This window comes from Prunus dulcis, chromosome 3, assembly GCF_902201215.1.
Source record: "Prunus dulcis chromosome 3, ALMONDv2, whole genome shotgun sequence".
NCBI classification, from domain to species: Eukaryota; Viridiplantae; Streptophyta; class Magnoliopsida; order Rosales; family Rosaceae; genus Prunus; species Prunus dulcis.
Window position 1 is genome coordinate 3,230,963 of NC_047652.1, and position 15,218 is coordinate 3,246,180.

The 15,218-nt window shown below is 37.0% G+C and overlaps 2 protein-coding genes across 2 annotated transcripts; one reads left to right on the forward strand and one right to left on the reverse strand.

Moving 5' to 3' along the window:
* Positions 1-563: 563 nt before the first annotated feature.
* On the reverse strand, positions 564-5,370 carry LOC117623170 (5'-nucleotidase SurE-like). Its single transcript, XM_034354051.1, has 10 exons — positions 4,738-5,370; positions 4,351-4,445; positions 3,872-3,939; positions 3,742-3,785; positions 3,462-3,539; positions 3,218-3,371; positions 2,255-2,404; positions 2,004-2,111; positions 1,470-1,535; positions 564-1,011 (listed from the first exon to the last, which is right to left on the reverse strand). Exons 1-10 carry the CDS (start codon positions 5,022-5,024, stop codon positions 916-918), a joined length of 1,146 nt encoding a protein of 381 aa, XP_034209942.1. The 5' UTR covers positions 5,025-5,370; the 3' UTR covers positions 564-915.
* Positions 5,371-9,727: 4,357 nt separating this feature from the next.
* Positions 9,728-15,077, forward strand: LOC117620863 (serine/threonine-protein phosphatase 7 inactive homolog). Its single transcript, XM_034351106.1, has 11 exons — positions 9,728-9,859; positions 9,961-10,169; positions 10,251-10,415; positions 10,522-11,292; positions 11,598-12,065; positions 12,670-12,810; positions 13,000-13,104; positions 13,448-13,519; positions 13,747-13,944; positions 14,012-14,083; positions 14,150-15,077. The coding sequence occupies exons 1-11, from the start codon at positions 9,847-9,849 to the stop codon at positions 14,243-14,245; spliced, it is 2,310 nt and encodes a 769-aa protein (XP_034206997.1). The 5' UTR covers positions 9,728-9,846; the 3' UTR covers positions 14,246-15,077.
* The last annotated feature ends 141 nt before the right edge of the window (positions 15,078-15,218 follow it).

Genomic DNA, 15,218 nt, shown 5'->3' on the forward strand with positions numbered 1-15,218 from the left:
AAGCAGGTTACAGAAACTGGAATTAAGTTGGCGGTGGATTGCTATAACAACTATAATGCGCATACTTATGTCGAAAGTTTAGTCTTGCTCAGGGAGTAGAAAGGGACGACTTAGAAAGAATGTTAATTATGTTTACCTGATTTGATTTCCCGAAAGTAATGTCTTCGTTAGAAGATGCACTTCTACATTGGTTTCTCTGTTGTTCTTTTATGTCCAGTTACGCTCAAGAAAGTTTTAACGTTTGGCTTGGTTTTGTGACCTCCTTCTCCTTTAGTTTGTCATTCCACTTTCTCAAAAACATCAGAAGAAGCAACAAGACACTACTCATAACTGATTTTCTTATCTTCTTGTGTAAAGTAATTACTAGTTGGAGATGCATTTTCCACCTTACTCATACCACGTGTGGTCGTACTCCCTCCAGTATCATACAATAATTTCTCCTAAACAGCGTACTCATTATGGGATTTTTTTTATAAAAAAAATTATTTTCCTTTCACTTTCCTTTCTGTGGTATGTTTGCAGACAGTACAACAGGAAAGGATAAAAACTTTCTACCAAACACAACCCAACAAGTAGTCATCCTATAACAAAGTAAAGAGTATAACCACATCCAATTACAATACAACCTGCAGTGTTAATGCTGGTGCATAGAAGAAAAAAATGAAGACAAACTGGCATTTCAAAAACATGCCATAGGATTACAAGAAGCATTTGCTCCATGATGAAATAAACCGAAACTATCAACGTGGAGGCTACAGAAATTAAATTATAGAAAAGGACACTAGAAATCATGATCAACTGTTAAATAGGTGAATAAATATCAGAACTGCAGACCCAAAAAATAAAAATAAAAAATAAAATAAGAGGTATCGGAACTCCAGATGTACACAAAATCATGTTGGAACTGAGAACGGCTTATTGCTCTTCAAGGGCAGAAGAGATCCAATTGGAGGCAGCTGTTTGAGTTTCTGACTCAAGATGTGGTGAAAGAGAGAGAGGCGTTACCGAGACCTGTTGGTTCAAATTAGAAGAAAGGGTCAGCCACCTTGTGAACAAATAAAATATGTTTCTTTCTAAGACAAACATTGACATTCATCTATTATACCTATCATCTAAAAGAGTTCGATAGTTGGGTCTTCAAAGACTACCTATTTCAAATCTTTAGTAAATACCCTACAACAATAGGTAGGGCTTCAACTTACACAAAAGACAATGAGCATTCAACCATAAATAGGGACCTGTACTGAAACCATTTAATGGCATGGAGCTCCCTCCTACGGCACTTTCTATTATTTCTTGACAACAAATATAAGATGCAAGCCGATTTATGACAGGATCATCTTACAATAACAAGTGGGGTCAAAAGAGGACCAGAAATCATCAGATTGAACTTCATCAGAAAGTAAACTTAAACAATTTAATTCCTCCAGACTTAAACATAGAGAGGAGAAATGGCGCTTTGAACTTACAAATCCACTTTCAAGTGCTCTGAAATCCAGATCCTCATCCGTATCTTCCTCCTCCTTATCCACAAACTGCATAGATAAATATAAATCCAGTTGGATTAGTTATTTTATAAATGGAAGTAGTAAAAATATCAGTACATGGGAACAGAAAAGAGTACACAAATTAAGATTAACCTAAATCAAACAGATAAGAACCTGGAGTTATAGTATCAACAGTTTTATTTATAGCAAAAGGTAAAATTCTAATCGTAAGTGCTAGAAGCAACTTGGGGAAAATAAATTTATGCTATCCTAAACCAGCCACTTTACAATGTTAATAGGCTCCCGTGGTATAACTACTTTAAATTAATTTCATTTCAGAGGTTTCCAAGAGGAAGCGAATGCCACCTGCTTCCACAGAGAAGTTTAAACAAATGGAAAAAAGACCACTTCTGTGGTTGAAAATTATAAGAAAGCCTAATGAACTATAGATTCAAATTTTCCTTTTCAGACCCTTATTATCCCTCAGATATGCTTAGGTGCCAGAAAATTGTTTACCTCTAGTCGGAAGTATTTTTTCACCCGTTCAAAGTCAGATTTTCCTGCAGCTCCAGTTGATTCAATCTCCACGTTCTTCCTCTGTGTCGTCACGCGACGAGCTGCACCCTGATGAAAAGAAAAGGGATACAAAAATCCAAGAATGAAAACCAAAGTAGGGAGAGTAATCCCTCTATTCAGAAAACATTAATCAGAAAATTTTAACATAAAAACAAAAAAAAGCTGTCGCTTTAGTAGAGCTAGCTACTTACGGCAGCAGAAGCATCCCGACCAAGCTGAGCAAGCTGAATTCCAAGGCTTTGTTGACTGTTCATGAAATGCCCAGCAGGATACCGACTAGCTGAAATGGCTTGCCAGCTAGGAGTTGATCTCCACATGCTTTGCTTGGTCAACTTAAAACCCTATCAAGTAGAAGAAAATACTGTACATAAGTAGGAGATAACATACAAAGGACATCCAAAAGATGTCGAAATCATGACCTCATATTAAAGGCCACAGTAAGTGGTTAAAAAATTAAAACAGAAGTACTTTGAACAACAAAAGAGAGGGAGCTCATTGCCTCTCGTTAGGTGCAATGTTAAGGTAATCCAACTACAATGTCCTGGAATGGGACAACAATGTCCCTTCTCCTTCAGGTTTGCTTATAGTTTTATACTGTTCAATTAGGAGTTAGAACACAAACAGAATATAAGTAACTAAGATCTGATGCAACACAAACTAGTCAAATATCTGCATTTCTTTCACACACATACCTCAATCAAATAAGAATATATTTAGTGAACATAAAAAAATTGAAGAAACACAGAAAGCACTTCTTAAAGAGCTTTAGGAGTTTTGAGTAGATTTCAATAATGTAAAGATTGCTACACATGGAATTGCAACATTATTTAAGTTAAGTGGTAATAAAAATCAATGTCAAAGTAGTGCGGAACTGGAAGACAATCAACACATGGACAGTTACACCAAAATAACTAGAAAGAGGCCAAGCAAAACAGTTGAGTTTCCTCAAAATCACAGCTTTACATTAGTTCCATTGAAGGTTTTGCCAATTGCAATCTACTTGTGTATCACCCGATAAATAAACTAAACTATATAAGAGCACACCATTTAAGCTGAAAGTATTGTGTTACTTAATGAAAATTCCTAGAGTACTTGAGACCATCAGTGACCATTTTCATAAACAAATGATATAATAATGGTTCAAAAACACAAACCTTGTTTGATAAAGGAGATGATGGAATTTCTATATTGAGGAAGCAACTGTTGGGGAAAATTCCCTTTTCAATATCCCTGATAGCTGCATTTATCAAAGGTAAACAGACAGCAACTGCATCTTTGAAATCATTTTCTTGACTTTCATCCTTCCTCCTACAATAGATTATAACACCAAAGATTAACGTATAGACATTAGCATGCAATAAGAAACTGAGAATCAAATTGCAGGGTTTGTAAAGTCACCAATTTAGTGATATTGACAAAGATGGTATTCCACTTATTAATGCTTCCCTGGCTCCAGCAACAACACCCGAGTACAACCTGGTAAAAGTTAACATTTGAAACAAACATTAGAATCCAAATACAAGATATACGTTGTTAGCAGGAGGAGAAAAGATAACAGAGTCAGAAGAAGAAAAAGATATCACTACAAAAAAATCATGTACCAAAAGAAACTTGACATATTGAATACCAGAATCAAAGACATCAGGAATAATATAGAGGCATATAAACTACAACTTACATATGATGACCGCAGCTTGATCCCCGGTTGATTCCACTGATTACCTGAAACCAGATTGCACTTAGAAATCTCAGTAAAATGCTGAACACAGGATCTCTATGTGTCTCAAAAATGGCATGTTAATGCTAACCAGCAAAGGCTTTGACCAAGAAAACAGAGCCCCAGATAATGCTAATGAAACACAATCCACGGGAGTCCCTGAGTAAAAGAACGTCACAAAACCTATTACTATCAGTGTCCACAACCAAAATGCAAAAGCAGAAAGAAAAAACAAATCAAAACTCTGCAGGCATATATTTGTAGCATGTCATTTTAAGTAACATGAAATAAAAGCAATGAATAGAATTGCTAAATGCTAAATGCTGCCCCGGGCACAATCATTTCTTGCACATTGAAACTACGTAATGATAGAAACCACGTCACAAGTACCAAAATTTATAAGCTCTAACCAAAAAAAGAATCGATATGCAACAAATGACACCTCAATTCCACCAAAAAATAAAAATAAAAGTTCATCCATTCCACATGCTAAATCAGGAAACTGCAATTGCAACAACTCGGAAAAAAAGACAAGAAAATAGGGAAACGAATGCAGAAACATAGTCATACCTGAAACTTCATAAGCTGTGGCACCCTTTATCTCAGCAGAACTCACAGAAACCGTTTCCCGGAGGGTCACAGAATGACCTGACAGAGATTTGTCCCTAAAGCAAGCAACCACTTTTGCAAATTAAAGAAAAATATTATACATTACCAATTCTACAAATGAAGGAATCCCACATCCCCAGATGAAAAAACTAAGGGAAACAACAACAAAATGGAAAAACCATCAATAATCGAAGAAAACCTATCTACCCACATGAGAAAACTAAGGCGGGGAACACCAAAATGCACTAAACAATCAATAACTTGAGAGACCCCCACATACCCATATTAGAAAAATAGCACAGAACACAGAGAAACAAAGAAAAGAACCAAAATTTACAGAGAACCCACGATTGAGGAGCGCAGACATGGACATTGTAAAGGCCTTGGTGGACCAGAGCTTCAACGAGGTAAGTGAGGCCAGGGGACTCAATCCCATCACCATTGGTGACCAAAACAATGGGCTTGGAACTGTCATTAGGGTCCTCTACAGTATCAGCAGCTTCAGAAGTAGAAGGAGGGTCAGTAGATTCAGCAGTTTTGTCTCCTTCACCACCAGCCCTTTTGCTCAACACATCTTGTAGATTGGAGACCAAGCCCGGAGGCAACAAGTTGGGTTTCACAGATGTTGAAGTCATAACACTTATCAGAGATAAATTGATTGAAAGATTGATGATTTGGGTTCTGGGTTCTGGGTCTGTGTACAGGAATCAAAATCAAAACCCTAGAGAGAGAGTGGGAGAGGAAAAGTGGGGTGGTAATAAAGAGCTGAGATTGAAAAGAGAGATGGATGATATAGATGGACCGGTTCAAAAGGAGTTATTTTTAGAGGGAGAGAGAGAGAGAGAGATAGATGAGGGAAGGAAGGGGGTTAAGGAACTTTTGCTTACTTGTCTTAAATTGCCATGATTATAGTTTAGTTATGGGGGGAAGAAGAACAGTGAGTTATGTAATGGGACTGGTTTTTTAGCTGCAACTTGCAAGTCTTCAAAGTTTCTTTCTTTTTTACTTTTTTTTTTTCTTTCTTTTTTCTCAAATCACTCAATCAATGAACTTTTTGCTTGTAATGTGGCAAAATTAAAGGGTGAGTTTTGATTTGTGGGTAAAGTTTCCTTTTTGATAAATTGGTAAGAATCTAATAGGGCAGGTGAGACAAAGGTCACCACCACATTACATGGTAGATGTAACTTGTAAGGGGAAATTTGAAATAAGACAAGTTTTTTTATCCAACCAATGTGTAGAATTCTAAGCAAGGACTATGAATTTATAATATAAAAATATTCATATTCCTATTAAAATACTCTAATGTTGGGTGTGGTTTGTTAGTTTTAGAAGACAAGATTTGGATTTGAATTTGATTTCTTGGTGACAAATTGTTTATTGAGAGTTTGAAAACATTAATATTTCATATTCAATGAAATTTACATATGAATTTGTTAATAAAACAAGTAATAATTTATTTGAGCAATAGGAAGGCCGGCCTTGGATCAATGTCAAGATACATTCCAATAAAAATAAAATAAAAAATGGTAGCTTAGATGTTGATGGCTTGTAATATTGAAGTCAAATCTCATATAGCTTATGTTTTAAATTAAACTTATCAATCCAAGCATTCATTAATAATGATTACGTCTATATAATATGTTGATGGACAAATGAAAAGAACATGTATCCAACTCAGTGATCGATTTCAAGGCTAATAAATTAGAACCAGAAACCAATAGAAAATGTAAGAAGAAGAAGAAGAAGAAGAAGAAGAAGAAGAAAGGATAAATAGTTAAACGACAGAGAAGATTGAAACGAATTCTCGTTTGCCCACCTGCCTAGATCTACTACATCGTGTCTGTTTCAGTGTTGTCCAAAACCTCCCTGATCCTAATTCAATATTGTCCTGTGTTCCTCAGGTTTTCAAGTTTGAGGATAACTTTGTATATATTACAACAATAACGCTACGGGCACCAACTTGTTTACCAACTTTTGAATACAAACACATGTGGCACATGACATGGCAACCTATGTCATCTGCCACTTCATTTATTTTAATTACATAATTTGTTATATAATTAAAAGAATTTCACACCGAAAAAAGAAAAAAGAAAAAAGAAAAAGAAAAAGAAAAAGAAAAAGAAATTCTTTTATTTATATAATAAATTATGTAATTAAAATAAATGAGGTGGCAGATGACATAGGTTGCCATGTCATGTGCCACATGTGTTGGTATCCAAAAGTTGGTAAACAAGTTGGTGCCTATAGCGTTACTCATATTACAAAGGCCAAAGGAGAAAAGAAGAGAGAAAGGAAGAGAGAGCAAAAATTAAATTTTAAAGAAGTGAAAAAAGGGATGGTTTAATACATCACAAATACGAAGTCTAATTCGGTGAAAAGGGTACTGGCTTGAAGACATGTGGTTTCAAGTTTAAACTCCCATAACACCTTTATAATGCGCGTGTGTGAGTTGTAGGTTAGAATATCGCTTGTATACAAAACAAAACAAAAAACAAAAACCATTTTGAGGGGGATTTTTATTAGCTTCTGTTTTTCCTTCTAATCTCTAATCTTTATAGGGTTTGGTGTTAATGGTACAGATAATTGCAAAGACTGAAGTGGTAATAAATTAGAGGAAGGAATAGATAGAGTGCAATGTTTTGGCATTTGGAAATGACACATCTTGCAAGTGCATTTCAAAATGACAAGATCTTTTTCATTACGAGTATTCAAAACCTACACAAAATCACACATTTTGCACTCTCAATAGAAGGGTCGGGGTTACATATATATTTCTGAAATATGAAATTCTCTATGATGTCATGTCATGATAACCATAATTATTTTCAGCATTTTCAAAGCAAGATTAGGAGGGTATTGTATTCCTAGGGGATTGCTTTGTTGCTACAACTTTACACAACCATAGAATCTTCGAGCACAAATGCCAGTTGTGCATGGAGGAACATCACCATTATGCATGATTTGATTTGAAAATGCAAAAATAATTATAATATGGGATTTTAATTAGTTCGTCCAGCCATAGATTCCTTGCACATAATTTGATTTAGGTACGTGTGGACCCAGTTTGGAGCTTAAAGTGTGCGCATGCCACGTTCTTATGCAGTTGAGATGCTCTCTCTCCCACTCCCACAGCCCCATATATTCAACCTTATATAAACCAAAGCATAGCTTCAAAGATATGATCACACTTGGTACCATTTTTGTTGTGTCAAAAGATATAGGTTGCAAAAGGTTAGCTGGGTTGACAGTTGTTGATCATAAACATGACTTTATTGACTCTTATCAAGATTCTAGACATATTCACGCGTGAATGTTGAATATTGATCAAATATAACTCTTAGAAATTGATGCACAGTTAAAAATCACTCATGTGCGCATAGACGATTGACCGTTGGTTAATTCTATTTACAAAATTCTAACTTTTATGTGAGTACATTAATTGATGATCTTATTTCAAATATAAAGTGCCCATCATCATCTATTATTGGTTGTTGAGATGTTTTTTCTCTAATAAATGTAGAGGTAGTTTTCCCTTTTATTAAAAATTGATGAAAGACAAATGGTTAGGACCAATCTTTAGGATGAGTGAGAGAGAAACTTTGGAGAGTACTACATCACCCCTAAACTAATAATGAGGACTTATCATGATCTTTTGCATATGGTCCATACAAATTTGAAATTTCCTGGATTCTAGTGGGCACATGTTCCCTTGGCAGCATATATACTTTGATGTCTGCACAAGAAACTCTCTATGGAGGCTACAACTAAGTACATATATATATATATATATATATATATATATTCAGTACAACAAAAGGATAATTATGTTGTTGAAGCCATTGTCTTTGGATTCTGTGTGCCCAAATTGAACTAGGCATCCACCGTATAGTTAGCTTCTGATTTGCACATGAACCAAATGCATAGATGCTGATATTATTGAAACAGTAAAATGCCATGGAAAAATGGGGGCAATCTGCCATGGTGTTGAAGCTTTGTCCAGTTAAAATGTCAGTGGTAAAGGACTTTCATTGAAAGGGCCCCAATCAGACTAACAAAGGTTGTTTGAAGCTGCACATAGTGGTAGGTTGTATTTGGAACTATGAACTGTCCCAAGTAAAGTGACAAATCCTGCTGCAGCCTAGCAGTTTTTCACAAAACAGACTGAATATATAGTTTTTGCCTGTAAATATTGCATATATGTTTGGTTACATCCATCTGCTATGATATGAAAATACCAGGCCAATGATTCATCCATCCAGATTAATTTTGTGAAAACAAAAGAATGGTGGGACCCATATAATAGTAGATCTATTGCAAATAATTTATATATGGTATGCGAGCGTCCAATTCAAAATTAATTGACAATAAGTAAAGAAATCAAATATCATTTAAACCACTTAAGTAAAACTTGTATTTCCGACGCGGGATAATACTATCAACATAAAGTTCATATGAATCAGTCTATTACAGTTTCCTCCCCAAAATTTTTGTGTTAACATAGTGAAAAAGAGCACTTCATGAAAATACATAGACATTTGGTGTCCCAGTGCACAAATTAGACAAATGCAGTGACCAATATATATGTGAGCTTACTGGTAGCTATCTTTTCAATCTTTTTACCAGGAGTTATACATGAGTTTGCTATTGCTTCTTCTGAAGCACTTATAAGTTTGCAGGAGGAAGCTAGCACAGCCAACGCAATAGGGAAGGTATATTTCAGGAGGGCTTTACTTCCACAGTAGTTTAAGCACAAAAGAACCAATCCAGCTTATAAGCTCCTCCCTTCTCTTCTCATGCCCATTGCTTTAACATGGTGCTATACCTAAACATCTCACTCATGTTCTAGTAGGGGTGATAGTTGAGTCATGGAAATTTGTGCTCACATTCCAAAGAAAAAGCCTAAAACATTTATCGAGATAAAAACACACATCCAAAATACATAAATCATAGACTGAAGGAATTTGCTCTGGAAAAAAAGGCGCTTAGAGTTTGACTCTCGCTTTCTACATTTCCTAAATAAATAAAATAAGATAACAAAGCTTGATTACAAGGAAGTTTCAATTTTAGGATATAATCACAAAACATGTTATCTATTAAACAGGTTACAACTATGAAACACCAAAAAATTCAACAACAAAAATTAATAATTTAATAATCACAGAAATAAAATAGGGACACCACACACCACAACTGATTCTGGGCTTAGATCCATCCTTGGGTAGTTTGTGTTGGTTTTTGGGCCTTGGGCCTTGGGGCGTCAATATACGACAGGAAAATTGTGTCGTCTGTCTTACTTGCCTAAAAGTAAAGTCATCGAAACGATTTAGGGCAAAAGTCGTTTTCGATTCAGTGAACAAAGAACTCGCTCTGGCCTCTCTCTGCATTTTACCAATTTCCCAGACTAAGCTCTTCACCAAAATCCCATCACAAAGTCTCTGAATTTCGAATTCGAATATGCCCGGCGAAGGTTAGAAGCTGTGCTGATGCCATTTTAGTCAAATAAAATCAGTGTATGCTTTGATAATTTTGATTGTCAAGCTAATGCTGTATGTATGTTTGGTGTTGCAGACATGGACCGTCGAAAAGAGAGAATGAAAAGCGACTGCAAGAAGATCATGGAGAGCATAAACGCAATGTGTTTTGAGAACCTAAACGACGAGCAAGTGCATTCACTGGTGATGATGAGGGAAATCGCACGCGGAGTTGTGAACAATCGAGTTGAGAAGGTGACCGCCGGTGACGTAAAAAAGGCCTTGTCTTCCAGTATTGAGAAGATGGTAAGCGATGGTTTTGTGGGTTCTTTTGGGTTTATGTTGTTTGTCGTTTGATTGATTGGTTTCGGTGTGTGGTGGGTGCAGGTGGATTCGTGTAGGGACGTGGTGAACATTTTGGGAAGGCTTTCGTGTGATGGGTTGGGTGAGGAAGAGGTGGAAAAGGTGTTGAGGATGAAGGAGATTGCAATGGGGATTGTGAGTAAACGTCCCAGAGTTGTAACCATGCTGGGTTGTGAACCTAGTGAACTGGTATGTATGTTTATGAGCTACCATGTCAAGTTTGTATTTTGCGATTTGTTGGTCCACGTTGTTGTTCATATTTTTGGTTGGTTGGTTTATTTGATGATTGTTACAGGGTGATGGGGCTGATGATGATGATACAAGTGACAAGGATGTGTGGAGTGGAGGGGTAGAAGCTGAGTTAAGAAATGAAGATGGTCAGCCTGAGCTGATGGAAAGCCCTGTTTATGGGGTAACGCACACGTCCAATGGGCATGTCCAGATTGGAGGGCTAGGTGCTGAGAGGACGATGGTTGAGGATAAGTATGCAGAGATGGAAGCGGTTTCCAAGAATGAAGATGGTTGGAATGAGTTGGGAGGAAGTGTTTTTGAGGCGACAATGGATACTGGCCATGAGGAGCAGCTTGGCAGGGTAGAAGGTTTGATGTTTGAAGATGACTGCCTCGTGGTAGTAGCTGATGAGTTTGAGAGTGAAGATTGTCAAGGTGAGGTGCAGAAATCATTGTCGTCCTCAACCTTTCAGCAGTCTCTTTCCTGGCCTTTGGACGACAGGTTAACCTTAGAGTGGGTTCAGGGAATGATGTCTGCTCTTGAGCAGTCACCAGTGGATTTTCAATCTGTTCTGTCAATTTCTGTTGTGGATAAATTGATTGATACTGCCACAAGTATCCTCTGCAAGGAGCCGAATTGTGTGGCAGTGGATTGCCATGGAGAGGATTCAAGAGTTGTTGTAGTTGGTGACATTCGTGGACAGTTCCGTGATTTACTCAGTCTCTTTGAACATGCTGGTTTTCCCTCTGACAAGCAATTTTATGTTTTTAATGGAAATTATGTTGATAGAGGATCACGGGGCTTGGATGTGTTTCTGGTCTTGCTGGCTTGGAAGGTAACATGAAGATAGTGCTAATTGTAATCTACTGGTTCCCTTTACGGCTTCTTGTTAATCTCTGACTTGACCTGATAAAGAAACTTAGAAGAATTTATACATGACCTTTTATATGTTCACGCATCTGGCCAAGTCGCATGCTAATGCTTTTATTTTATTTTATTTTTGTGTTTTTGGTTATATGGTCCTCAAGCGAGTTGCATTGTATGTTGATTTGGATTGTGTAGCATTTTGGTGCACTTACTCTTGGGACTTTAATATGATTTCTTTCTCTGTTTGTTTTTTACTTTATTTTATTTTTATAGGTCTTGATGCCTTGTAGAGTATATCTACTTCGTGGGAACCACGAGTCTAAATATTGCACATCCGTTTTGGGGTTTGAGGTGGAGGTTGAGACCAAATTTGGTAATCAAGGTGAATATGTCTACAATAAATGCCTTGACTGCTTTAAGGAACTCCCTCTGGCTTCGATCGTAGCCAATTGTGTATATACCACTCATGGAGGTCTTTTTCGGAGCATGCGTGCTACCTCTTTGAGAAGGTCTAAAAGAAAGAGGGAAGAACGGCTGGAACTAGGTTCTTTAGAAGATTTATCTAAGGTTCAAAGATCTCTTATAGATGCTCCAGATGAAGGTCCAAATATAATACTGACTGATGTGTTATGGTCAGATCCATCAAAGGAGGATGGTCTAGTTGAAAAATCATTTCGAGAACGGGGTCTTTGGTGGGGTCCTGAATGCACTGAGGATTTTCTAAAGCAGTCCAACTTAAAGGTAATATTATGAATATTGCACTTTACTCCAGCTGATATATTTTGAACAAACGTCTCTGTCCGCGATTGGTATTTCTCACTGTCATCATAATTTGAAATTGTGATGCCATGTATTCACCTAGTTGGATATTAGAATCTTAATGGCATATCATAGAACCAAGTTCTTTAACAAAATTACACCCTGTAGCATTGAGACATTCTTGTTGTATGCTTATTTTCTGGTTGTTATGATCAGTTCGTTGAATTTATCAAGACAAATAACTTGTGCATGTTGAGCAATCATCAGGTAGGTACTATGCATACATTGTAACTCGCAAGCAAGTCATTATTACTCAACATTGATTAGACTCTGTTTAATTTCTCTTTATTAGGTAGGTACTATTATGCATACATTGTAACATACATGCAAGCAAGTCATTATTACTCAAAATTACTTAGAACCTCTTTTGAATTTTTCTTTTTTGGTTTTTTGGCAATAGTGTCTGCAGCTGTGCACAAAATGTTTCAGTTAGGTTTCAAACCTTTGCCGCATTTTTGGGAAAATATGACTTGCTCCTTTCATGAGTTGTCATTGTAAGATTGATATCTTTTCTTTGTTGTTATAGTTGATCATAAGATCACATGAAGGCCCAGATGTAAGGGCAGATCAAGATGAATTTGGTGACATGCTAAGTGGGTACAGTTTAGATCATGTTGGAGAGTCAGGAAAACTGTACACTCTGTTTAGTGCTTCAGATTACCCACAGGTTAGGGTTCCTCAGTCCATCTTTTTCTTTATTTTGAGCTTCATTCCAATGATCAAGTTTCAATTATGTTTTAGTTTACTGATTAAACCTAATTTCTTTTTGTTTCCCTGGCCATTAAACTAGCATTTTTTCATTTTCAAGTAACTGAAGGAGTTGTAGACCTAAGTAATTGGATTGTCTAATGTGCAGTTGGATGAAAAGAGGTATAACAATGAAGGAGTCTATGCTTTATTGGAGCCTCCTAATTTGGAATTTCCTTCATTCTACTCATTGAAGGCTATAGGAAGGACGAAGGTACAGATCAAAACCATTTTAAACGTATTATTCCAGGACGGTTTTCTTTATTTTGTCAGGGAGAAAAGGAAAATTCACATATTGTTTTATTTGTAATATTATAATGCATGTGGACTCTTAGAAGTGAAGTTCTTTATCAAAGACATTTATGTCACTTGAGAATTAAGAGGCTTGACTTGGCCCTTTTGCAAAGTGGTTCACCATGCTTGCTTAGAACATGTGCATTCAACACAAGTTTGAGTGAAGACCAAGAAACGTTTGCAAAAGCCAAAATTTTCCTTACTTTTGTGTATATTGCTTCTGTGCGAATACATCTCCTTAATTCGAGACAATTTGTTAACAGGTAGATCCTTGTGTTGTTGATGCTGCTGACAAAGATTTGGTAGTTGTTGGTGAACCAGACTTCGGATTAATGGTAAGTTGGTTTTAGCTTCCAGATCCTTGTATTTTAATAAAAAATGATGGCGTGGGATTGAAATAGTTGAGCCGCACCAAATTGGATTCACATGCACAAGGCTTCCCCCTTGGTTTACAATACAACATCCATCACACTCAGTTTTGTAATGATATCAAATATGATGTGTTCATGTGGCCGAGTGGGATTTTGATATTAAGGTTTCTATTTTTCTGTTGTATCTGCAGTCTGCAACTGGTGCCACTTCTTTGTCTCAAACATCTTTTCCACCTGGGATTAGTTCTGAGGTTAACTTCAAGGCTTTGGGCATTTCCAATCCCCCTTCTTGGAGTGTTATGTTAGCAGATGATGCAGGTGGAACCCAACTTGTCCAAGTTCCAAAGGCTCCTGTCGTGGAAGGATTGCCTCTGCCTTCAGACTTACAGGTGATGGATTATTCAGGTTGCAATCCATCTTTATTAATAGAGGTCTAAAATCAAGGTTTTCATGCAGGAGCCTCACCAGGCTGCTTACAAGTATTTCTTGGAGCTTATTGCTGGTCTGAAGCATATGCTTTCAACACGGGTGAGTCAGGTTCATTTGTTCCTTCGTACTTCTTTCACTTGAAATTAACATGATTGTATTAAGCAGGAGGTTGAGGATCGGGTCCATGAGTCAGCCATCCAAAAGAGAGCTCGGCACCAAATGGGGACACCGCAGGAGGTCAACTTGAAGCCTGAGGAGTAGACACTACTTCTTATGAATTACTAAAGATAACAATCATTGTTAATGCTGGCTGGGTGACTGGGCAATAGCTTGTATTCATCTTATTTCTTTCCAAAAAGAGAAATGCACAGATGCAAGGTATGGATGTACATGATTGGGTGGCAACAGGTCTTAACTTTTGCAATGAGTTTCCCCAAACAAGTCCTGGCTATCCATCATACAATTACCACAAGCACTTTTTTCAGGGCTGAGATCAAGCAAGACTTTGCGGTTCGAATGTATATCTTCTTCTAATAGCCGGATGAGCTAAATGATACAGTAAAAAGTGAGCTATAACTGAAAAAGATGGTGTTTCTCTTGTGTGGGCATATCGATGATGCCCAAAAGGTGCACTTAGTTCAACAGCCAACGTTTGTTTAATCAAGAAAAGCTACTGGAGTCTGTGGAAGGTGGGTAGGGATTGGAGTTTGCCTTCTACTTATTCAGGTAGTAAGCCAGCAAGTGACCACTACTGTTCATATGGTTAAGGTATGCCAGCAGTTGCTCGAATCATCGCTTCTCATGAAGAGCTTGAAATATCGAGTAGTAAATCCTTCACAGTGCGTGCTATTGGGACAATGCCTCTTGAAGTCGCCTGCAACAACAAAACTTGTTTGAATGAATGGTGGCTTGATTGTCCAAAACGTTTAGCATGCAGTGTGAGGAACAGTGAGATTGCTCCGAAATCCATTTTTCTTTTTCTTTGTAATGGTGCACATAAAACGGACTGCAGGTCCTTTGTACACAACTTGTAGAAAACAGTGTGTCCGCAAGGCACTTTAAAGCCCAATAATCTCATGATTTTCGACAATTCTTACTATTGTATTCCTTTTGGGTCTTGTCTTCATTATTCTCATAATTTCTATACACAACTCTCAACTCATGGAAGATTTTCTATCGTTTCCTTTCTTTCAAATAAGCATTTAGCACTACATATTCAAACAGCCTCCACTTG